Source organism: Grus americana, chromosome Z (genome assembly GCF_028858705.1).
Source record: "Grus americana isolate bGruAme1 chromosome Z, bGruAme1.mat, whole genome shotgun sequence".
Lineage (NCBI taxonomy): Eukaryota > Metazoa > Chordata > Aves > Gruiformes > Gruidae > Grus > Grus americana.
In genome coordinates this window covers 20,383,092-20,408,460 of record NC_072891.1, presented here as the reverse complement: position 1 = coordinate 20,408,460, position 25,369 = coordinate 20,383,092, and the positions used below count along the sequence as shown (strand labels likewise).

The 25,369-nt window shown below is 39.4% G+C and overlaps 1 protein-coding gene across 6 annotated transcripts in view; it reads left to right on the top strand.

The window, feature by feature from the left end:
• Window positions 1–25,369, top strand: part of SLC38A9 (solute carrier family 38 member 9) — a 50,108-nt gene that overhangs the window by 1,425 nt on the left and 23,314 nt on the right. Inside the window, exons 1-9 of one of the 6 annotated variants that reach the window (XM_054810371.1) lie at window positions 7,255–7,394; window positions 13,804–13,886; window positions 15,346–15,478; window positions 16,053–16,174; window positions 16,323–16,386; window positions 16,498–16,591; window positions 17,555–17,725; window positions 20,310–20,369; window positions 22,569–22,766. In XM_054810371.1, the coding sequence (XP_054666346.1) occupies window positions 15,392–15,478; window positions 16,053–16,174; window positions 16,323–16,386; window positions 16,498–16,591; window positions 17,555–17,725; window positions 20,310–20,369; window positions 22,569–22,766 (796 nt within the window). In that variant the 5' untranslated portion in view covers window positions 7,255–7,394; window positions 13,804–13,886; window positions 15,346–15,391. Of the gene's footprint in view, window positions 1–7,242; window positions 7,395–13,803; window positions 13,887–15,345; window positions 15,479–16,052; window positions 16,175–16,322; window positions 16,387–16,497; window positions 16,592–17,554; window positions 17,726–20,309; window positions 20,370–22,568; window positions 22,767–25,369 lie in introns of those variants that run through there. The other 5 variants (XM_054810370.1, XM_054810374.1, XM_054810373.1 and 2 more) reach the window with 5 other exon arrangements.

The window sequence follows — 25,369 nt, the reverse complement described above, 5'->3', positions numbered from 1 at the left end:
ATCTCAAAAGAACATAAGCACAAGAACAGCTTTTGGTGGCAAAATTCCTACCAAAATAATTTAGGACTGTAGTTGTAATTAAACAGATTGAAAAGTAACAGGTTCTTGGTGACTGAGTTCTGTGATCATTTATTTTAAGGTGCATGACTTCCAAATTAAGAGTTCTGGCTTTGTCCCTGATGGCTGGTCCACTGAGTCTTCTCCTACAGTGGGAAGTTGTTACAGATTCACTGCTAACGTCGGTGCAGCAACTTCAGCTTTGGTAACACGGAGCATAAACAGCTCTGAGCTCCAGCTGCTGTTTTTCCAGCACCATGTCCAACTGCACTGGTAGCCATGATAGCACAGTAGAGGCTGTGGTGGTAGTGCCCCTCCGTACCTTCTTCCCCCTGCCCTCTGTGGAAGGTTCTCTGATAAACAGCAGTCCTACAAAGCAGCTAAGCACAGTCTGTGCTTGTGGGATGACTAGAACGGCTGACTAACCGATCACAGTTTTGTTCCTGCTGTGGCCTGTTTGGTAAGCCTTTTACATGGCCTGGGCTGTAACTCTGAATGATCTGTCCAGATGGGAGTCTCATCTTAAAGCACTGACACACACCTCTGTAGCCGAGCTATAAACTACCATTGTTAGATTGACAGTGCAAGCGAACTGTAATGTGGTTTTGTCATCCAGTATGGAGGAGACCAGATCACAGCATGGCCACCAGGTTAGAGTGAGGTTTCTAAATCTGCTGGGTCCTTGTCTTCACTCCTTGAAGCTTTTCAGACTTTGCAACCAGGAGAGAGAGAGAGAGAGAACCTGAAGGCAGTGAAAGCAGAAACTCATGGGGGCAAGCCAGTGAGGACTAATGAAAGTCTAGCCCTGTTTAGAGTACCATCTGAAAGTCATGTGGAGTGCAGCCCAGAGTGGGACTGGGAAAGTACCTTGTGTACCCTTAGGTATTGCTTCACAATTTATGACCAGCAGCAGAAAACCTGGATTATTAAATTCTCATCCACTTGTTCCCTTTTGCTACTTTTCTGATGTAGTGCTTAAGCTGTTTGTAGGAGAATTGTAAGTAGGGCAAGAGAGTATACTAAGACAGCTTCATTGCAGGCAACCAGTGAAATTATATGCTGAAAAGAAAAGGGACAACAGGATTCAAAGTCTTTGCAGACTTTTGACCATTGAAAGGTACCTTGTCATTAATGGTGTTTGAACATCTAGGTGATTAGATATTAATGGATGGTTAGGACTGTATTGATAGCACGATTGGGAAAAAGTAATTACTGTTTTACGCCCTTACCCAGAAGAGAATTGCAAACTTATGGTATCATGCTAACACAGTTTGGACAGGTTTTTTATATCTGGAAGAGTATTTCAAATTTTCCTTCTAGATGTAGCCATTCATTCGTAAGTGAAAGGAGGACAACCAAGCGTGCTTTAAGGCAGTGCACACCAGTTCTTAAAAGATACTAGTGTCAACATTTGTGGGGTTTTTGGTACTAAAAAGGTATGTCAAGAATATATGTCCTTTATCATAGCTATCGTGGAAGATCTACCTTTATATCTTAATAACTATGCTAGATACAGCCATGAAAGTTTAGGAAGGCATTATCAACAGAACTTAATGCTGCCTTTCATGGGGGTAGCAAAGCCAGAATATTTCCTGCTGGAGTCAAATGCTTGGAGGACTAAGTAGCAGATATCGGTTATGTGGTAGGTTAGAAGTTTCACAAGCAAAACCACTTTCCTCACCAAAGCTGAGTTGGAAAGGAAAAGAAATAGGGGTGCAGAGAAAACATGCTTACAGCCCTTTCCCCTCAGCGGCAATGCAGCATGCTGCAGCGGCAAACAAAATTTCTTCATTTGTTCCTGCCTTATTGATAAGATTTTAGTTGTGGGAGCATGCAGTTAGCAGGGAGCATGCAGTTAGCACTCTGGAATCTTCATCTTTGCTGTCACTAGTAGAAGTTAAGAGGAGACACATGGATGTTTGTAGCAGAGGAGGACAGAAAGCAGGTCCCTGCAGGTGAAAGAAGAGAACTTGCAGAAGAGTAGAATGGTGACAAGCAAATGGCAGAGGACCTGGAGAGACAAGAAGGATTTTTAGAGAAGAATATAGGGTGCAATATGGTGATGAGAAAAGCCCTATTTCTCATACATTACAAAGTAACGTGGCCAGAGGAGGGCCACGAAGCTGATCAGAGGGATGGAGCACCTCTCCTATGAGGACAGGCTGAGAGAGTTGGGGTTGTTCAGCCTGGAGAAAAGGCGGCCCCGGGGAGATCTAATTGTGGCTTACCAGTACCTGAAGGGGCCTACAGGAAAGCTGGAGAGGGACTGTTTATCAGGGAGTGTAGTGACAGGACAAGGGGTAATGGGTTTAAGCTGAAGGAGACTAGATTTAGATTAGATATTAGGAAGAAATTCTTTACTGTGAGGGTGGTGAGGCACTGGAACAGGTTCTGCAGAGAGGTTGTGGATGCCCCATCCCTGGAAGTGTTTAAGACCAGGTTGGATGGGGCTTTGGGCAACGTGGTCTAGTGGAGGGTGTCCCTGCCCGCAGCAGGGGGGTTGGAACTTGGTGATCTTTAAGGTCCTTCCCAACCCAAACCATTCTATGATTCTACAATTCTATGAAAGTGAACCTCGTGTCTGCGCACAGGTATTTAACACACAAACCTGTGTTTAAAATGACAGAGGTTGCAAAGTTGAATTATTCAAAGGTTGGAGTATTAAACTTAGCTAAGTTTAATGAAAATTAAAATTGCCTAGGCAGTTTTAGCCATCTTGGTACATATGAATTATGATATCAATTAGAAATACTTAGTTACCAGATCATTATTTTTCTTAAGCTGGACAGTTCTCAGAATAGGGAATGTTTTGTTAGAGCAGGAAAGTGGTAGTCTTCAGTTCTTTTTTGCATGAGAGTGATCTACCTTATTTGCTGCTCAATAAACCATAACTGTTCTTCTAGGACATTTTTGGCAGTGCTTAGTATGAATCACAGCGAAGTTTTATGTAAAAATAAATTTCACAACATGTCTGTGAGTTATGGCCAATATTGACATTATCCTTATTCTAAGGATAGGGAATAAAGCACAAGAAAAAAAAAATTCCACTGATTTTGAATGCTCAGTTTGAGAGTTACATGGTTGCTTTCAAAATATTTAATATCATTCAGTGGTGCACCGCACAAATACTCTTTTGTTTTGTAGCATTACACAAAGTAGGTCATAAACAGAAGGAAAAAAATGGGGAACATACTGTCAGAGGTAGATGGTTCCTCAGGCTGTGGTTTTAGTTATGCTTCCAGCAGCGTTGCCTTCTTTCTTCCACAAACTATACCCGTGTCTCTTCAAATGGACAGTGAAACTGCTGGTTCTGCAGAACTACAACCCAGACAACCCCAAACCAGACCCAAAACAATTCTCTTCCTCTTTAGATTTATTTTTTTAGTCCTGTTCATTCCACCAAGATAAGAAAGAAGACAAATAGGTGTGCCACCACAAATAGGGAGAGGAAAGACACTGAGACTCAGCAGCAGGAAAGAGCGATGCTTTTAACTCATAGTACTGCTGAAGGCAAAGTGCCATGAATTCATATCACCAACTCCAGGTACACTACAGCTACCAGGAACCTCTTTCCCACTTGCAGGAAAATCCAGTTTGAACAAGGCAGCTCTCAGCCTTCTCCATTTCCAAGCAGCCATATGTTAATTCCCAGAGATCCATAGTAGTTCTCTGAATGCAACAGTGGGCTCATGGAAACTGTAACCACAATGTATCATAGGATATACAAACAGAATAAGGTTTGTCAAGCAACTTTGATTTTTGACATGAATTCTTTCAGTTTGACATCCCAGTCCTGATTATAGGCTTCTAAGACCATATAGAGAATACTGCATGTCATAGCACAGGTTTTTAAAGGAAACCTTTGGAATGAGGTGAACATAGATCAGATACCTGGTATAAAAAAACTCTTTAGATAACTAGGACACAAGGAAAGTAAGCAGTCGAGAAGAGGTTATTGTAATGGAAAATGTCAGGCAGTAAGTTCAGATAGCACAACTGGCTCCATCCCCATGGATTAAAAATGTTTATTGAGAATACAGTCCAGCCAAAAGGGACAGAAATTAGATAAAAGAGAGGTTAATCAGGTTCATTCTTCTTCATTTTGCTCTTCTGCTTACAATTTTCTTTTAAGCTGTACTGGCTCCAGCTGCAGCCTTCACATATATGATAACTGCATCTATTTATAAAGTAATCAGTTTGCTCATCATAAGCTTCACCTATCTGTTTTCAATAATAAGCACTTAAAAATAAACTGTCTTTGCCAGTTTTTGCCAATCTAGCTTTTACATAGACCCTAAAGAGTCAGTAAGCAACAGCTCCATAAGCCCCAAGTCATGTTTTCAATCCAGTGTATGCTGTGTTTTGGAAGGATTATTTTTCTTTATGGAATACTATAAAATGTTCTGGGTTCTTTATAGTCATCGTGCAGAGAAAATCAAACTGTTGATCAATGTTGTCTGCATTTGTCAGATTGACGTGTAAAACACAAATACGTTATTTACAACAGGTTTTAAGGAAGAGATGCGTTCAAAGCAGTATCTTAAATGAGGATTTAATGTCTGCTTCATGTGCACCATAAACCAGGGCTTGAGGAAGGAAGGGATCTCACTACTGCAGTCTTCTGGAAAATTCTGGCTAAAAACACTGATGAGTATTTTGGGGTTTAATTTATTTCGAATTTCATTTCAGCCATTAAGAATTTAAATTTTCATCTGCATTTTTATGGCTAAATCCAAAGTTTGATTTAAACTCTGAGAGTGTTGCAAAATACAGAACAAATGAGGGATCTGTTTTTGAGACCTAGGTGTATCTGTCCAGAAAAAGCATGCAGGATGTTAAGTTGAAAAAGATGAAAGAATGGAATAAAAGAAGGTAATACCACAGTACCAGTCTTCTACCTGAGATCACTGGTGACATATTAGAAAAAGGCTGTAGACTCTAAAGGTGACAATTAAAAAAAAAAAAAAAAAAAAGGCCATGAAGGTTGCTGTCTTCAGGTATGGTCAGAAGGATGCAAAAACCATTTTGTAATGGGAATGGCAGAGTAGGAGGTGGATATCTGTAGCTGTGTCTGAAATCTCTGGGGCCTGTGATTTTGTTTCACAAGTTGATGTGCACTGGGGTGAATTTAACAGTGGGAGGGTGCAGGGCCTGAAAGGAATGGAACGTACTGTGGAATCAGTAGGGAGGAAGGAGGTGACCTAGAGCTATAGAAAAATAAGAGAAATCAATAGGAAAAAAACGAATAAGAGGAGAGCTATAAATGGGATTTGGAAAGGAACAGAGTGCCACATGAAAGGAAATAAAAATATTGCTGTGAACTTAGAAATCTCTTTGTAAACAGAGCTTAGTAAAGGTAAGTTTGGAAAGTAGTTTTGACAGTGTGTAGGAGAGACAGAAAATAGAGAGGAAATGAGGAGCAGGAATTCAAAAGCTGAGCATCACCAGAGGAGCTGAGGAGGATAAGAGAATGTAAGACGTTCTGCTGAGGCCAAAGAACCAGCAGCAATGATGTGGAAGGGAAGGACTTTAGGGTAAAGAATCTGAACTGATGGTTTATAGAAGGGCTAGAGTGGCAGAAGAGAGGAAGAGCAGGGTCACACAAATGCCCTTGAGCTGTCGAGGGCAGGACTAGCGCTTCCAGTAGCATTTCTTTCCATCAACTGGAGTCTCCAGTGGTCACCTCCCCTTGAAAGCAGAGAGCCATTACCTGTGCTGAGCACACTGGGAGCAGGGAGCAAGAGGGGGAGCAAGTGCCTGTCCTCTACAATACACCTCCTCAGCATATTGAGCCAGTCTTAGTACTGCAGTTGTGCTTGCCCATGTGGTCATGTGGTCCTTGAGTGTTTTCCCACTCCACTTTTAGCAATTGTTTGAACCCCAGAGAGTAAACGTGGTTGAAAAATGCTAACTTTCCTTCCTTTTTCATCCTCTCCTTTAGATTCTTTGGATTTTTGCCATAGGCATTAGCAGGATGAGCTAATGCAAGAGGATTGGCACATGCAGCTAGGAAGGGATAGTGCCATTTCAGTGCTTACCTACAGTTGATGTAATTTCTGGGGTTGGGCCTTTACAGTGTATTTCCATAAGGATGCAGAAGGATGATACACACCTCATTCTTTTTAACTTCCTCCATCACCACTCCAGGTTTCAAACATCCAGTGCCATCCTTCCTTATCTTGGGCCAGCTCTGGTTTTCATCTGTCTTTCCTGTCTAACATTATAAAGCATCAGGAAACAGTTTCCCTGAAAGAGCAGATACTTCTACCATTTTTGTCTGAAGGAGGAGTCCTGGCTGAGGAATTCTTCAGAATGTGGTGGGGATGAAAGCTGTTAAAGCCATTACATTTGTTCAGCTGCACATGAGACTGCAGCAAGTCCCATGTGAGGACTGTAATTCAGTCTAAGTAGAATCCCATTAGCGTAAAAGCAATCTGCTCCCCGTTGTTTGGCCAGGAGTGCTCTGAAGGAATATAATATGCTATTATTAATGCATTATTAAACTATTCATTGCCATTGATTCAGAAAGCCTGGACATGGTGGACTGCAATAATCTGATCTTTATTCTGGGAAATACACTGGAAAACTGCTTATGTGTCTGCTGCAAAGTTTGAAGTAATTTAGTGAAACAATAATCTCTAGTAACTGATAAATTGTTCTCAGCTGTACTGTTACAAATTGCAAATACAGCTCCTTTAAAAATCACACTGGTCTTACAGTGGAGCAGTAAGAAAAGGAGTCCTGTGCTTTGAAAGCAGGAAGGTAAGACCTACATGCAAATATACTTAATGTTAATTTGCACATGGTGGACTTGATTCTTAGCTGTGGTAGCTCAAAGGAAATTCACATTCTGAGCCTCACTTTTACAAACCTATTTCAGTCCCAATATAAGCAACAGTATCTATCATATTCCTTTATTTTACTTTGTGGTGTTAAAAGATATTCAGAGCACAGTACATTGACCACTTTACTTAAATGGGTGTTGTAAAAAAATACTGTCCCTGCTGTGCTTGGCACATGATGTTTGCATTGTGGAATGAGAATTCTCAAGTGGCAAGTTGAAGGGATTTTCTGGTGGTTTTCTCCCCAGGAGCTTCTGAAGCTATGGGACTCTGCTAGTGTTAAATGCATAGCAGGGATGCAGTTTTACTTAACTGCAGTTGTCTCATTTCCTTTTTTTCTTAGGTCAGAATAACTGACAGAATCTAGAAGAAGGAGGCACGTTCACCAAATATGGAAGAGGATACCAAACCTCTCTTGGTTCCTGTTGGAGGTGATGAAAGCAATTATGGAATCATGAATATACAGTTTAATCCAGAGGATTTTAAGTGCAAAAGGTATGAGGAAGGCTGAACCTACAGAATGATTACATAACAATGTGTTGTTTAATCATTGCTTTTAGCGACAGAATCCTACAAAGACAGAAGACTAACATTTGGAAACCAGGATCTGAGTACAAACAGTTCCTACTTTGTCTCTATATGATATTATTTCCAAGCACCAGGTGAACAGATGTTCATACTGTGTTTTGTTTATAAGGATAAGACTTTTCTATTGACATCACTTCAGACAGTGCTGCAATAAGAAGTAGACGTGTGGCTTTTAAAGTGCTCTTCAAACACTGAATATCATGTGTGTGTACTGAAGCATGATGTTTTTTATTTAGCACAAGAAACTGAAATGTTGAGGCTATGCAAGAAAGCTTGCCAGATGGTGTAGATAAATGGCTGTCAGTATGTGTAAATAGCTCTGTATGCATTCTGCAGGTCTATGCTGGAAAAATACATTATTTGCTAGTACTGAAGGAATTGAGCAACCTTTACTGCCTTTAAGAAACAAACCGTAGTATTTTTTTAGACTGAGCATATATGAAAAATTCGAGAGCCCAGCCTTTTTGCCATGCCTCCAAAAATAATACATATCTAGCTATGTGGTTATTTTGCATGTTTAGTTAGAGCTTAACAGCTCCGTTCCCCAAAGGAGGTACAAGTGGGAGACTTCCTCTGCTATTAAAGACTTACATGAGCTGGTCCGGGAACCAAAACTGAGATTGGAGTGGGAATTAACCTTCTTATGCTAGCTGGAGGCACCTGCTCTGCTTTTTCAGACGAACGATTGGACCCTGTTTATGGCGTTGGTTTTTTTTCCCCTTGCATCCAGCATCGTATTTCAGTAGAGCAGTTTTCCTGAAGTAACTGAAGATGGCACTGTTGTATACAAAATCCTCTTGTTGGGGCCCACTTCAGCCAAAAACGTGTTCTTGGTGACTGTGTTTTGCTGCTGTCCCAGGCTGCAGTTTTGGAAAGCCATGAGAGCCTGCTTACACGGAGCTAAACAATCTCTTTTTTCTCTGCGAGCAAAGGAAGGAGGATAAGGGTCTGAGTCAGCCCAGGGGAACAAATGGAGCACAGATGTAGAAGCATACAGAATTGTGTGTATAAAGATTAGGAAACTGCAGAGTACTTTCAGGTGGGAAAAGGAAATGTGCAAAATGAATTCTTGCTTTATCTTCTTTCTGAGCAGTGTCTGAGACCCTCCTGGCATAAGACAACTGCTAATTTATATGGCTTTTGGAAGCTCCTTGTTTCAAGGCGGTATATGTTGTGTTTGAGGAGCAAAGGGTTTCAGGTGGTGTGGTGATACAGTAGTAATGAGAGAAGTTTACACCTTTGTGATATACTGAAATACCAAGATCCACTTTTCAAAAGTGAGGTTAGGTATTGTTTCCTCATTGTCTGGTTTTTTTCCTTGTGAAGCAGAGTTTGGAGACTCAGCTTCATAAAAGGTCATAGCACGTGGCATTTGGGTCCCTCCCCAAAAGCAGAAGCGTGTACGTGGATTGTATTCCCACCTTCACAACCTCCAGCTTGCACGTTTGTCCACTTTGTCCTTATTGCTCCTCCCTTGAGTTCATTCTCCCATTTTATACACCCTAGGTTTTTATCTTCCAAGCATGCAGAGAAACAAAGATGAAGGGAGTGAGCCCTGCGATATCAGAAAGGCCTGGAAATCATAGTGAGGCCAAACAAGGTTGAACTCCATCTCTGCGTATTGGAAGAGGCAGCCACAGTCGTTAGAAGAAGGAATGAGACAGTGGGTGGTTGAAGGGCTTCTTCCTAAGAGCTTTAGGGAGTAGCAGCTCCAGGGAAGAGGTTTATCTTGCATAAAAGTATCAAACAGTGCAAGTGCAATAGTATGTGATTTGCTTGGCTTAGTTTGCTCCTTTTTTTAACTCCCTATTCAGATACCTGATCAGATGTGGGTGGGTGGTAATTTTGCTTTGATTGAGATAACTCTTGAAGTGTTTTGTGATTTGCTTATAATCACTGTTTGTCCATCTTAGTGCTGTTCTGTTCTTTTGTTCGGGTTGTTTGATATTTGATGGCATTTAGATAGTTATTGGGTTTTCTTAACAGCTTGGAGGATTTGGGATTTTTTGAAAGGCATGCTTTTCAGTGTTTACATAAGAACAATAAGTTATGTGGGTTTTAGAGTTGTAAATTATATTTGCTAGTATTCTTTTGCTAATTTGGGGGAAATATTAAGCCACTTCTAATCCTTTTAAAGAGGATGTTATTGTTCTTCACAGTGACCTGAATTACTCACACCGTATTAGGTGTGTTTTACCCATTTTGTAGGTGCCTTTAAAAACTAGAATGTCATTGCTGCAGTGCCTTATTGATGATTACTGTATGCAAGAGAGGGAGTTTCCTTTTTTTCTTCTGACTGCTCTTCAAATCTGTTTATTGTCAACAGATACTGCAGTTGTCTTCAGGAATACTTGAACCTTCAAAGGAACAAATGATGTTTTGTGTTGTTTGTTTTGCACATGAAAAAACTTTGACATGCCCCCTGCTAAAGGGAGATCAAGCCTTCTTCCTCTTTTTATTCTTTTTGAGGTCCTGTAGTGTTCTCACACAATGTAAGAGACATCAGTAGGTGAAATTAAACAGTTATAAATTAAACAGTGTCTGTTGATGGCGGTCAGAGAAGCCTTTTTCATGCAAAAGTGATTGGCTCCCTTTTATTGTCCAAGTTCCTTTAACTTACAAAAAGGTAGAAAATGGTCGAGACTAACCTGTGCAAAACTACCGTTTCCTCATTCATTATGCTTTTACCTCTCCGCATTCATGTGGTCTTTTTACTCCATTGCTTGTTTTTCATTTTTCTGTGTTGCTAACATTTTTACTAATTCCTAATATTACTGCTTCCTAACTGGGAAGAAATAGAATCTACTTAGTTAAGGACTTTCGTACTTTGTAAGAGAAGAGTGGAATAGTTTTTCCCTTTGACACAGAAGAGGAAGTAGTGCTGGAAATGTGGTGTGCTAGAGCTTGTGATTCTTTAATTGTCGAAATGTGTATCGTGTGAGCAACAGAGGTAGTTTACTATTCTGCTCTGAAAGGTTATTTTGGTTCTATATCCAGCATTTTAAGATACTTGTGTGGTCATGCTGTAATCGTTACAATGACAAGGTTAATATGAATGTGGAAAAATGTAAGTGAAATCTATTGCCAAGAGAATAAAGATCTTATAGGATGAACTGTAAGCATACTGTTTACAATGCTTATGTAAATTCAGACAGCTTAGAAAGTAAAAATAAAGTCAGTCGTGGAAATCTTTGGGACAGGTCTCCTTAAGAGAAGCACACTGACTTCTGTAATGTTCCTATCCAGACAGGCCATTCCCGATTAAGAAATAGCGACCTATGAGTATAGTCTTCTTATCATTTTTTTTTCTCCTTACTTTAATTTCCATGGTAGTGAATCAATTTTACTCTTTAGTTTCTCCTGTGCTATATACAGCATTCCTATAATAATTTGATGACTCAGTAAAACAATAAAGCCATAGGAATTTAGTAACTTTATTTCTGTGTAATAATGCTATCACGTCCCTGAAAATTAACTGATTGATTTTGGGGTATGCAATAAGCAGAAGACCTCATAGTCTTTTTGGAGGTGAGGCAAGAAATTGTTAAGCATCCTGTAAAGAAGGGGATTTTTTTGTATTTATTTAAATATGAAAAGTTCATCTAATGTGAAGTCATTAATACCATCATGTAGAGCCAAAAGACCCACTGAATTATATTATATAGTAACAGCTCAATACTCGGAACACTACTTTTGATCAGATGTCCAGATCCAGTTGTTTGCTGTTTAAAAACACTTCAGCAAAGGTACTTGGAAAACACTATTATTTAGTTTAAAACTTCTTGTGATAGGTATTTGTCATACTGCTTCATTGCTCTCCAAGATGCAATACATTGCTGAAAATATCCAGAAAAAAGGTGTAGCACCCTTGTGGATGCTAACAGTTGCCAGTATGTAGTTTACCGAACAAATTTTCCTATTGTGCTGTCCCCCCTAACCCTCCAAATCCAACACTTGAACTTTACCTAGCACAATATGTGGAAACAACTTTAATCATGAGCATCTCTTTTTGGTTTTTTTGCTTGCAAAAATTGCTACCAAAGTTCATAATGTGAGGAAGTTTGGACAGAAGCTGTCTTCTCTCTTTTCCTGGACCAGCACTAGAATTCTTATTAACTCTCCCTTTGTGTGAGAAATAACTAGCAGATGAGCGTAGCTGCAGTTTTTCTGGGACTGGTTTCTGAAGTACGTGTGCGGGGTGTAGTGTATGGGAGGTGTGGACCTCCTGCATGAAATCCTGCATCTTGTCTATACTCATTGTGCTGTGGAAAACAGCTGTGTTTTACTGGTGTGTTTACCCTGGTAAAAAGAGCATTGTTTTTCAGGCTAGCTATTGAAATATAAATTGTAAATGTGGTTTTTAGTATGGATATAGTAAATTCATTGAACACTATATCTCAATTTTCAGCACTGTTTTGCATTAATAGTCCACCCTCCAGTCATGTAACCTCTCTGCTTCCCCCAGATCACATTGTTCCACATCCTTTTCATAATCATTTTGCCACGTGAGAGATATAATGTGATTGCCTGTATAAATCAGAAAGTTTTCTAGGAATCTGTTGCAGCTGCTGACGCTTGCATGTACAGAATGCTTGTCTGCTAGACTTAAGGTCCCTAAAGAGGGTTTTCCAAAATACATCCCAGATTATATCCTGCCTACTTCAGGCTTTGAAAATCTCAGTCTTTGAGAACTTCTTTGAGTCTCTGAGAGCTTCTCAGACTTCTGTCTGAGTGTGCCTCACAACCAGTCTTTGATCTGGGTGTAGCTGGGGGCTGGGAAATGGCCTCAATCCTAGACAGATTGCTACCTTCTCCTAGTGGAGATGAGGGAGGAAGGTTGCATCCCAGCCTGCCTGCATAGCTTCCAAGTCAGATTGATGTTTTCAAGGAGATGTCTAACAACCATAAAACTTGCTCAGTAAGACTAGAGGTGCAGTGGTACACAGAGAAAAAAGAAAATTAGTTGCTTCTTCAGATCATTTTCATTCTCATCAGATGCACACCAGAAGACATCAAGAGGGGAAGCAACCCATGTATTGGCAGCATTAAACATGTGCATTCCTCCGGGCAGGAAGCAGCAGCAACAGATAAATAGAATTGCTTTGGGGTTGTTTAATTTTTTTTTTCCTCACCCATAGATTAGATTCTGGATCGTACCATTCTGTTTTGTGTTGAACCATAAATTCCTTGTTCAATCCAGACTCTGTTCATAATACTGAAGAAAATGAAATATCTTTCTCTAAAGAATTTCTTACCTTTAGACAGATGTGGTTTTGCTACACATGACATTTTTTCTTGATGTTTGTTTGGTTGTTAACTAACAACACTGCTTTCCCTATAAAATAGGATGTTATATTCATGTTTTCTGTTATTTTAATTTTAAAATAATCCATGACTTTAACTTGAATTGTTTTAAAAAATTATCTCCCACTGTCTTCCAGTCTGAAAGAATTTTCTTTGACATCTGTGTCAGCAGTTGTTGAACACCATTTTGAAGGAAATCTTTGCCACAGATCTGCTTGCTTTGAAACAAAATGTAGACTTTGTCTCAGTGTAATTTTTCCACAGTAGCAATGGAAGATTATGGGGATGTACTAATGTTATTAACTGGAGATGGGGAAAGAGGTAGACCTCATGAAGCTCTTCACACTATGCAGCTGCCATACAATTAGCAAAACACATACTTTTAATGTTCTGAATGAACAGCAGAGAGCTGACTGGGAGGGGGGAGGCATTTAAACATATTAAATTTCCTGTTTTCATAACTACAGTCTTTATTTTACAGGTCTTCTAATGAAATATTTTTAAGCAGTGTCCAATGATTGGATCAGCCTAATAAATTTTAAGCTACAACAAATGAAGTCCTTTAGAGCTGACAGTCCATGAGTATTTTTGTATGTTAAGTACCTACGGAATTAGTTAGCCCTGTGTACCTCTGACTTGAGTAATAAAGCTATTGCTTAAAATTTATTCCTGTTTAATTGCAGTATCTCTCTCAATTGTTTATAAGAACACCACAGAAGTTCACACACAAAATGGGGATTTCCCCCTTCATGTCATAGACATGGAAAAAAAGAGTCAATTGAGAATGTTTTAAAAATTGAAAGCATGTTCACTTTCATTTCAATAAGTGGGAAGTGGCTTAGCAAACTAAGCCATTTTTTCCGTGATGAAGGAAGATGTAAGAATTAATGAAGTCTAAGATGAAGGAAAGAATGAATTAGTGGAGAAGGAAGTTATTTTTCTTTGTTTTCCACTTTTGTCAGTCAGTTTTTATTAGTCCCATAAATACTTTTACCTGCTGTGTCCCCTTAAGCACACAGGAATAAGGACCTACCTTCATCTCTTCCAAAGATACAAGAACCAGCTTCAGAGCTGTATTCTTTTTCTTCCTTCCAGGTAAAAGGTGGTGCCATGGTGCAAATGCTTAATGATTCACTGGGAAAGAGAATGGGATCTTTGTCACAGTATTGAGAGCTGGGGCAGGAGAGGTTGATCAATTTCCTTTGTAGTCTGAACCAGAACTGTGTATTGAAAAACAGTCAATTCAAATGGGCTTTGCTCATATTACAGGAAAAATGTCATGGATTTATAGCTGACCTAGTTTCTGCTCTTGGTAGCCTCAAACTTGTGATACGTACTTTTGTGGGTTCTGGGTTTGGGGTGGTTCATGTGTCTGAGTAATTTAAACATCAACCTGGAAGAAGATGATCAGAAAGCTGTTGAGATTGCTTTAGGAATTAAAAGCACTGGTGAAAGGGAAGAAAAGCCAAAACCTTGCATCAAGGCTTACAGGTCACCAGTATCCCCTGTCTTGTTTGAGAAATTACCCTGTCAGTGCTAAAGTGAATGTCACATTTAGGCAATAGTATAGTATGCCTATATGGAAGTAAATTATACTTCATGATAAAAAATCTCTGCCATATCTTGCTTAGTTTGCGTATCTCTGGTAGCACCCCTTGCATGAAGCTAGATTTATGTTGTGTTGTAACTTTAGGAGCAGCTTGTGCTCTCATTGCTCTGTACCTACATGTGTGCACAGAAAACAAGGGGTGTGTGGTGTGGTTGCTTTCTCCTTTAATGACTGTCACCATGCCTGCAGTCTAACTCAGCTGAGGAAGTGGGAAAAGAGAACACCTGTATTCTGTACATCCCTGTCTGAGCAATGTAGGACTTCTGTTGCTGACAGTCCTGTTCTCTGCAGTTACCCTAATGAAATCTGAAGGGAAGTTGTGAAGTAATTCAGAACTGCAAATGGACATCTGTTGGTCCATGTTCTGTGACAAATTCCATTCCCAGTTGCAGTGGCTTAAAAATAGTGTGAGCACATGGACTTACTTGGGCTTGGTTCATTCCCCATTGAACACAGTTTCATACAGTGTTTTTGGCTAGATTAGTAGTTCCTAGCCTTTTCATAGGTGGTCTTCATTACCACTGCTCATTCCTCTGTTCTCTGTTGTCTTTCTGCTTCTGCATTCTCATGCTTTCTGTTTCTACCTCTGTTCCTCATCACTAGTTCTAGCAACACCGATTATGAGCACTAATAAGGCTTACTAACATGTAGTTCTGGTGTGATTCATTGTTGAGAACGAATAGACTGGATATTAGGTCTGAATTTTGATGTTAGGTTGCCCTGCAGAATTTGGGCAAAAGGCCATTTTAATATGGATGATATGAACACATGGTTCTTTCATGGATGGCAGCTTCCCTCATGGCAGTGATATTTTTGCATTTGCTTTGTGTCAATGAATGACAGACTCATCCTGAGTGATGCTGAACTGTTCTCTGAGTTTTATGTTAGTTCTCGTATTCTAGAGTTTTAAGGGTTTTCCTTTTCTTTTTTTTTCCCCTCCTTTAGACCATTTCATGTGGAGCCTACAAATATAGTCAGTGTGAACGATGACATGCAAAGAGTCACTGATGAAGCTTCAGCAATGAATAAGCGGATTCATTACTATAGCAGGCTCACGTCTCCTGCAGACAGGGCATTGGTAAGGCAAAGACAGGGCCAGATTAACAGAGTGGGCTCTGTTGGGTCTTCCACAGCCTAGGTTTGTAAAAGAAGCACAAATAAAGGTAGGGGGAGAATCGGTCTGCAGCTTGCTTTGAAGTAAATAAATAGCTAGTAGCTGAGTGCCTTAATAAGGTCATGCGTTATCACAAGCTGTGATTGACTTCTTGTGCAATGCCTTCACCATCCAAAGAAATCAAACAGCTTGAATTTTCTAACAGTGGTCCAGGCTGCCCAGATGTGTGTACTCATTTCTCCCATCTATAAGAGGATTTAAGCAGTCATCAGCTGCAGTGATTGAACTAGCATGATCTGTGCATAGTGTGTTACAGGCATTTTGCAGAAGAAAAATCTATTTTTCTGCTATCTAGCTAAAAATCCAATCAACTGTTTTTTCTCATGGGGAGAAAATTGATGTAGTCCAACTTTTTTTTTTTTTCTAAATGCTTTTTCATGGAAAGATTTTGTGATTTACAAAAGTTGCCTTGCTGTATTTGGGACAATACTTACTTTAGTGTTACTAATAAGTCTTGGTTTTTTTATCCATTTATTAGATTGCTCCTGATCATGTACTTCCAGCTCCCGATGAAATCTACGTGTACAGTCCATTAGGAACTGCTTTTAAAGTTGACAGTTGCACAGATGGCTATGGTAAAAACTCCAGTATAGTGACAATGTATGTTAAGCACCTTCCCACATATTAGCCAGAAAATGCATTACCATTGAATGTTCTATATTTTACGCATAACTACTGTAGCTAAGAGGATAGTATGAAGGAAGACTGCTTCTTAAATTATTCACTGGCTTTTTTCCTTTCTTCCTAGATTTATGATATGGAATACAATGATGGGTACATCTATATTAAGTATCCCCTGGGGGATAAAACAGGTAAAATGATGAAAAATGTATGTGTATGAAAATGTTTTCAGAAACATGGCTTGCTCTTCATTTTTCTGCAGTGTGATTGATAAACTAAACTGTATTTCTCACTTTTAATAGGCAGGCTTTACTTCTGGAATCATTCTCATCTTACTGATGGGCATTTTGACTCTTTACTGCTGCTACAGAGTTGTGAAATCACGGAAAATGATACGTAAGAAATACAAAGCTTAATAAGGCAAATATTTTCGTTAAGCGTGAAATACCAAGATCTAATAGATTCTTAGTTTGTCTGTATCTTTGGTATATGTTAGACCTGACCTCCAAATAAAAGCTGTTTCTTTGAATGTCTTCCTACTTTTGTAGTCTGGATCTAAGCTCTGTAAGCGAAATGTCAATCTTCCCTTATTAGATTATCCTTCAGTTCCGTGGGACCTAAGTATTATAGCCAAACCGAGATTCTTAGCAAGCAAGGTTTCAGATGTTTGCTTACTAAGCGTTTGGGGACTTACAGAGCTAGAGGCTTCCCTTCTTCTCCATAAGCACTGTCCAGTGCTCTACATGTATTTCAGATCATGTTCTGCAGTGGAACAATGTGGGCTGTAGCTGCATCCATTTGTGTTGTATGTCTGTACTTCTGTAATATTTGCATATATTCTGTGTTAAAAGCAATTTCTGCACAATTACCTCACTGACAGTGGTTCTACTTAGTATTTTAATGTTCAAAACTAATCTTGCAGCTCTTGTAGTTGGTGCTTTTATGCACAGACTAACCCCTCACTTCCTCAAATAAAAGCAGTTAAGAACTCCAGTTTGTGACAACTCATTTCAGACCATTGTTGAGGACTAGTTCATGGTCTGGCCTACTTTGCTATAAGTCCTGCAAAAGGCTTTAGCTGCAAATGCATGGCTCCATTTTTGCCACCGTGTCTTATTCTAGTGCTCCTGGAAGTACTCAAAGTAGTAGTATGGCCACAATAAAATCTACTTCTTCAGGCTCCTTCAGTCACTTAATGACTGTTATACTTTCAAGTTAACAGCAGTCTTCTTAGCCCTTGGAAGCACTGTGAACTTTTGTCAGAATATTCTGAAACAAGAACACATCCTGTCAGGAAGAGTTCTACTGATTCTAATACATTTTGTTTAGATATGTTTCTGGTTTTTGTATCTTCTTCAGCTTTAATAGATACCTCAAACTGGGAATTCCCAGATGTTTGCAAGTATTACTTTGGATCCTTTGGTCAATGGTCAAGCCTCTTATTTTCTATGGTATCGCTTGTTGGAGCCATGGTTGTTTATTGGGTGCTTATGTCCAACTTTCTGTTCAACACAGGAAAGTTTATATACAGTAAGTATACATTTTTGGTTAACTTTTACAGTTATCTTGTAGAAAGATCAAGACTTTGCTTTATACTGAAAAAAGATTGTCCATTTTACTTAATCTTGATTTTTCTGTTACTTTGTGTGAAAAGTCAAGTGAGAGTAATTAACTATGCATGGAGTTATGGGCACATTCATGTATATTTTCAAAGCCAGTTTCTCAGTCTTTCAAAGTGTGGTTTTAATGAAAGACAAAGTACCAATTATCTGATTTGCATGTCCATAATGAGGCTTCTAGGTGTAATCTAAACAACCCAAACCTGGCTGCTTGTTTCCACTTAGTATTTTCACTCCCCCCCTTGTTTGCATGGGTGTAACTATTTGAATAGCCTTATAACAGGCTAGGCTGTTGAAATGATCCAAGGTAATGAAAAAAAAAAACCTAATTTCATTCTAGATTTCAGCAAACATACTTAGAGTTCTGCCACATAGAAAGTTTTTGCAAGCGTCCCTGAAGGAACGATGAACTGTAGCACAGTGAAAGAATGATTCTTAGACTACATTGCTACAGAAGAAAACATAGGGGTATTTACACCTTTGTACGTGCACAGACACGTAGGCTTTTGTGGATACAATCAATTAGGTATGTAGAGTTGTGGGAATAAATGATGGAATTGAGAGCTTTGAAAATCTGACTCATAGTGTTGATTTAAGAGTTTCTGTTTTGAAGGTAATTAACAAATCTCTGAGGCAAATAACAGCACAGACACTTATACCTCTTAAACAATGTTTAATTAGAGTTTCCACCATCCCTGAAGGACAGACATACTTTATTGGTTAATGACTGATGTATTTTACAGCTGATCTAATTCATATGTTGTTAAGGCCATTTCATTTTAGACTTTGAGGTGTTTTTTTTTAATATGGTTAGCCCTTTAATCCTAAATTATTCTAAACCAAATAACTCCAATTCTAATAAGCAAACTTTAGAATGATCAAAACAGTTCCTTTTCTAGGAAAAAAAAGTCCTGCTTTTCTCTGAGATTGGCATGTTATTTTATCACTAACCTGTATTTGTTTGGTTTAGTGATTTGCTCTGTGATAACTTTAATCATTGGATTCTTGTCCTAACTTTCATTGTGGCTACTTAATTACTAGGCTATAAAATGGGTAATAGGATGTAGGTTTGACACAATGGCATCTTCCAGCCATGCATTTCTAAGTTATTCTAAGTAGGCTACTGTATTTAATTCTAGTACATTGAGGTGACTTTTTTAATAAACTGCACGCACAATTTAGGTGGGAACAAATTGATTTCCTAAGGGAGGATGGTCTAGAAACTGGCGTACAGTTCTTGCATTCTTTGCGTACTACTAAGTATGATATCATGTCTTGTTTGTTTGTTTAAAACAGTGTCCCATGCTTTTGTTCTGTTTTTGTTTTATGAAAGAGAAATAAATCCACAAATGCAATTGCTAGTCCTAAACCACTGTTTAAAAACAGAGGAAACATAACTTGGCTATCTGTCTATAACTAATTTTAAAATACTCTAATTCTGTAAGAGCTATCAATTCTTTTGATGGCTTTACAGTAGGTACTTTTTTAAGTAGCAGCACAAAGCAGTGGTGAAGTGAGGAGGTGATGGATGATTTTAATTAAATCTTCTGATTGTTTTGTACACTGAAGTGATATCGGTAAGTATGAGAAACTCAGTTGTGATTCAGGGTGTCATAAATCAAAATGAAGAAACAAAAAATAGTTTTCTTCCCACAAGACTTTTTGCTCTCTTTGTGAAAAACAAGCTCCTGTTAATTGCATTTAAAAGATCTGAGGCTTACTGCCCCACTTGATTTTATGTGTGCATAATACTCCCACGTGCATCAGAAGCAAATTTTTACCAGAGACATGCTAATTAAATTTTCAAGCTGATGGGCACTTTCTGTGTGCGTATATACATAAATATAAGGAAAGTGCTATCCAAGATACTCATTCTGGTGAAGCTGCAGAAACTCGAAAATATCTGGTGTGGCAGAGCAGTAAAGTGGCACATAAGTGTACTGGAAACAAAATGCTACTAGAGATGACTGTAGACAGTAAGACTTAAACCTTTTTCCAGAGATTCTCTTCTTGAAAATACAACATGGAAAAAGCATCCCACAGACCGTCTTCTAAAAAATGAGTAGAGGAAGCTTTTTCCATATAATACCATCTGGTCTAAGGGAATGGTTGTGTGCATGTTTTTTCTGTCCCAAAAGAGGCTGGTTTTAAGATGCAGCTCCTGACTAACCTACTGTATAACACTGCAGACAGGAGCTGGGACAAGCAGAGGTGTGCTGGGGAAACAGGAATGATCAGTTGGGAGGAGAGGCTTGGGAACTTCATAAATGGACAGGGCTGCTGAGAAGAAATTAGTGCAGTGGGGGGCTACTTTAAGCATTTCTAAAAGAAAGTTTTAAAATACCTGCTTGGGGTTGGGAGAGTGCAAGCTGCTGTATTGCGCCTTTGATGTAATTTTCAAAAATATTTCCTTATTTAATTTTTATCAAGTCGACAGATAAAAGCCTAATAGCAGGTTTGGGACATTGATAGTAGGATTTTCTTCTTCTCTTCAGACTTTGTTCATGACATTAATGTAACAGATATTGTTCCTGGCACAAATGGAAGTAACAAAGGTAAGAAGCACTTACTAGTATTCTGTTTCCTGGTTTGGGGGAGGGTTCAAAGGCAAAGTAACCACATTGCAGTTATAGAGTGTATATTGTAAGTTCTAACTACCTGTTTTTAAAAAAAACTGTAATTTTCTATGTGAGATTTGTACTTCTACAAATAACTATATACTTGGAAAGCTTAATAACTGAAAAGAAAAAAAGTGAGGGTGAGTATATGGATTAAAAAGGCAAATTGCAAGTTTGTGTATACCCAGATAGATTCTCCTTAAAACTATGAATGTTAGACCTCTTAACAGTAGTTGCACAATGAGGAATTGCCTTAAGGAATTTTAACTTTCGCACCCTAAAATTGAGGCACATCAGATCTGTTTACTGTTTAAAGTCTTTGACTGGGGCATCGTTGCTCCTCACCACCTCTGGAGCAACATTTTTGTTTTAAAAAGTGCTGTAAGAACAGCTTTAACAATTCTGACCACAAAAAAAAAAACAAGTACCAGGCTACATGAACATCCGTGTGCACTTTGTGGAGAGTCTGACATTTGCACAACTAAGGGAAGAAACTGCAGTCAAGTGTGAAGATAGGTCTGTTGGGAGTTCTTAAATAGACAGAACAATGTAGAATGAAGGCAGGAGCTACGCATTGTCAGCCTCTGATCTTCCTGCCTGTATATATAGTAACTGAACATGTAGTTCTTTGTTATGAGGCAGAACATTTTCTCTGTCGTGGGTGCTTATGGGAATGGGGAAACTTTTCAGGACCATCTGGACAGCTGTGTGTCACACTAGCTGCAGCTGAGTTTCTGGAGAGCAGCTGTTTGGAGTCAGGCAAAGGAGTTGAGAAATAATTCTGAAAACCAGTTGATTTGCATTTGAACTAGTGTTGAATCCTGTTTATCCTACAGTCCTTACCAGCAAGGCACCAATAGCTGCTGCAGTGATCTTTCTCTTGTGCTTTCTCCTGCTTCTGCTGTTTTGTCCCATTCTTATGCAGCAGTGGGTGTAACTTGTAGACAACAATATTTCACAGTATCTTCCAGCAACTGCAAGATTTAAAGCAGCTGCTTCACAAAATGAAGGGCTGCCAGATGCTCAAATGACTCTTGGCAGGGCATTCAGAGCTACCAAGGAGATCAGTAAGAAGGCATTTTTCAAGGTCTGTGAAACAATCCTCTTCTAAGCAACGGAGAGAAAGCAAACGAGAAAACTGGAAGTAACATAATGTGATGGTCTCTCAAGAAATTTGCCAGAACACTTTTTACACCTTTGCCTTTGTAACAGGACAGGCATGCAGCCAATGTGGGAGGGAGGCTATCAAGTATTGTGAGATGCCAAAATAAGACCTAATGAGAACAATAGGACAGGTTCATATTTCAACACATAACTTTATAGGCATGTGTTAGAAAGAAATACTGATATTAACAAAAATCAAATAAACGTATTTTTGTCAAGGAATCTCTTTGGTTGGTTTTGTTCCAGTCACTTGTTCAGGTGCTGCCATTGATCAGCCATCATGTAACAGGAATGTGATGTTCCCTTTTGGCAGCGTTATGGGTGCATACCTTAAATTGCTTCTGTTGCATTGTCTACCAGTGATGTACTTGCACCTGGCATGGCACCAAGATGACAGAGTACTTTGGTTTGGTGCATGAGTTTTAGACCTGCCAATTGTTATAGTAGCTTTCTTGTCATCTTTAGTTTGTGTGTTCCCAGAGCAACGTACTGTAATACAGGCTCTTCTGTACACAGACGCATTTGCATCTTGGTTCACATGATCTTACCGAAGTATGCAGGGACAGATTACAATGCTAAATATGCAGCTAGATGCAGAGGTGTGTTGCTATGACTTGATTCCAGGAGATGCATGTAGGCACTGAACACACCTCATTATAAGTGTGTGACCTGGAAGGCTCATCCTATGCCACAGCTCAGGCTTCAAAGTAGCATCTTTGTTGTGCTCAGCTGAAAGAATCATAGCACACGTCAGCTTAGAGTGCAAGGTGCCTAGCAGTAAAATCTTAGTGCTGAACTCCTGATAAAAAAAAACAAATAGAAGTTAGGAACTGAGTTGTCAGACATTGCTTTTGAGTGGTCCTATTCGCCATAAGTAGAACACTCTCCAGAAATTACAGAATCTTGGCTGTGAAGTTCTGTGCAACTAAACGCCTTTTCATCTGGGGATATTTTTCTTTTCCTTTCTTCCAGTCATTTGTCCAGGTGCTGCTAGCAGTCACCCACCACAGAACAGGAGTGTGCTGTTCTCTTCTGGCAACAATACAGGTTTTGAACTCTTCGAGGAGTGGTGGAACAAATCACAAACAGTACCATTTTACCTGATTGCTGTTCTTCTACCCCTGCTAAACCTGAAGTCTCCATCCTTCTTTGCAAAGTTCAATGTCCTAGGTAGGTAACAAATACTAGTAAAGCATTGATTCACTGTAGCTAAAATGTATAGAAAACAATGAAAGCTAATCCAGTGAGTAAAATCATAGAACCATTTAGGTTGGAAAAGCCCTTTAAGATCATCAAGTCCAACTGTTAACCTAGCACTGCCAAGTCCGCCACTAAACCATGTCCCTAAGCATCACATCTACATGTCTTTTAAATACCTTTTAAATAGTTGTAGAGAGCAATAAGGTCTCCCCTCAGCCTCCTTTTCTCCAGGCTAAACAACCCCAGTTCCCTCAGTTACTCCTCATCAGACTTGTGCTCTTCACCAGCTTCGTTGCCCTTCTCTGGACACGCTCCAGCACCCCAATGTCTTTCTTGTAGTGAGGGGCCCAACACTGAACACAGGACTCGAGGTGCAGCTTCACCAGTGCCGAGTACAGGGGGACCATCAATTCCCTGGTCCTGCTGGCCACGTGATTTCTGATACAAGCCAGGATGCTGTTGGCCGCCTTGGTCCCCTGGGCACACTGCTGGCCCATCTTCAGCCAGCTGTCGACCAACACCCCCAGGTCCTTTTCTGCTGGGCAGCTTTCCAGCCACTCTTCCAGTAGTTTGCTGGCAGCAAATACTGTGCCTCAGAGTGGTTCATTAGTTGGTTTGTTAATCACTCACAGGCTCTCTGCCCTGCTTTGCTTAAGTCTTATAGTTAATAGGGAGTTAATTTTTTTCCTTTGCTCCCTTGATATATGCATACTGCCTTGGCACAGTCAAGCATACCCTTCCTCATCTGGTAAACATTTCAACACAGGGAGTTACCTCCAAAGATTGATTGCTTCTGACCTGCAGTCATTTGCTACCAATCAGTTGATTAGTTAATGATGACATCAGTCAATCAGTGTAACCTGCTGCTGTGCTTTGCCCCAGCTCCCGATACCCTGGCCTATTCTGTACTACAAGGACAAAAATTGTGACTTCTCCTTGCTTCCATGTCTTGAGATAGAAGACCAAGGCAAGTGGGACTGGTAAAGTTCATAAAGCACATGGAGTTTGGTCCTTATGGAGTAGGAGAGGTCTGAGGGCATAGCATTGAAGCCCATGATGAAGAGAAAGTGAAAAGGAGATGGGGATCACAGAACCAATTGAAAAAGATGGAGATGTATTATAAAGGAGGTAGAGGACCCGGAACTGAGGGGCTAGTTTGTCCTCTGTTCCAGTGTGACACTTAATTAGAGCTTGGATCTGCTGTTGCTGGAACCACTAAATGAAAATACAACACAGGAACTTGGCTAAGTGATAGTGCTTCTGTGTGAAAAGTAAGGTTTTTACATAGACTAGATATAACATTAGGGATCAGAAAATATTTTATCAAGTGAGATTTAGTCAGAATTGTATTTGTTTTTAAAATAAGCGCATTATTGTGGCAACTATTTTTTTGAGAACCTGAATATTAAAATATTAAATTTCTTGTAACTGCAGTAGATTATTATGTAATTCAGAAGCTGTTCAAAGTTGCCTTAAATTTTGTAAACCTTGAAGTTGATAGGACAAAAAAAATGGGAGATTTTGAGATGCTGAAATGAATCTTAATAGAGTGCTTTTAATTATCTTTACACATACAGAAACCTAAATCATTGGGCAACTACAGAATATTTTAGTTGTTAAGCTGATCCTTAAGTACAGAGCCTTTCATCTTTCTAATTCCTCGATTATGCTCTGGGTAATGAAACGATAATTTCTTCAATTTATTTTTTTAACCTTGGAGCTATTGCTAGAATGAAATGATGTCTTATCTGAATCTGTATTCTAAACTGTAAAAGTGCTCTTTCTTTGTCTTAGAGTCTATTCTCTGGTGACTAGCAGTATTATTGGCCAGGAGGTTGCATCGCGGTAGCCTTAATTACTGTTGCACAATTTTCTTAGTTATTATTCTGCCCTTATCTCTTTCAAATGGCAGGAGCCAAGATCATATGCTCTTCATCCCACGTGCAGACGCAGCAAGGCATTTATACCCATCTGTGATCTTATCCGTAGTCCTCTAGCTGTATAGAATATAGCTGGATGCCTCTGAACCAATGAGATGGAATGTAAATCCAGTATTATGATCAAGACAAGATTTAAATCACTAGTGATCAAATGTCATTATCAGCTTCTAGCTCCTAGTTTAAAGTTCACAACTGCAGTAAACATGCATATCTTATTGGGCCATGTGCTTCAAAAGGTCAATGACTGAATGGACATTGTAATAGCTGCAGTACTGTGGCCGACTTTGTCTCATGTTAGATTAAAATCCTGACAGCTTGAGTTGGAACCCATCTGTTACTGCCTTGAGACCTCCCCACCTGCTGAGCACCAGGGTTGCAGGGTGCTTCTTCCACTGTCATTAGTGCAGCATCTGGAGAATATTAAATATACTGAAAGCTTGCATTGGGTGCAGGTGCGTTATTCCTTCTCTCTGACCTATGAAAGAAATAAAGAAAAAGAAAATTTAGACCTAGCTTGTATTCCTAAGAATGAATACCAACCCTAAGTGTTTGGGCTACTCGTAACTAGTTGGATGGAGCAAGAATAAAACACAGCACAAATACTTCTACTGCCTCATGGTGTTTGTCTGGCTC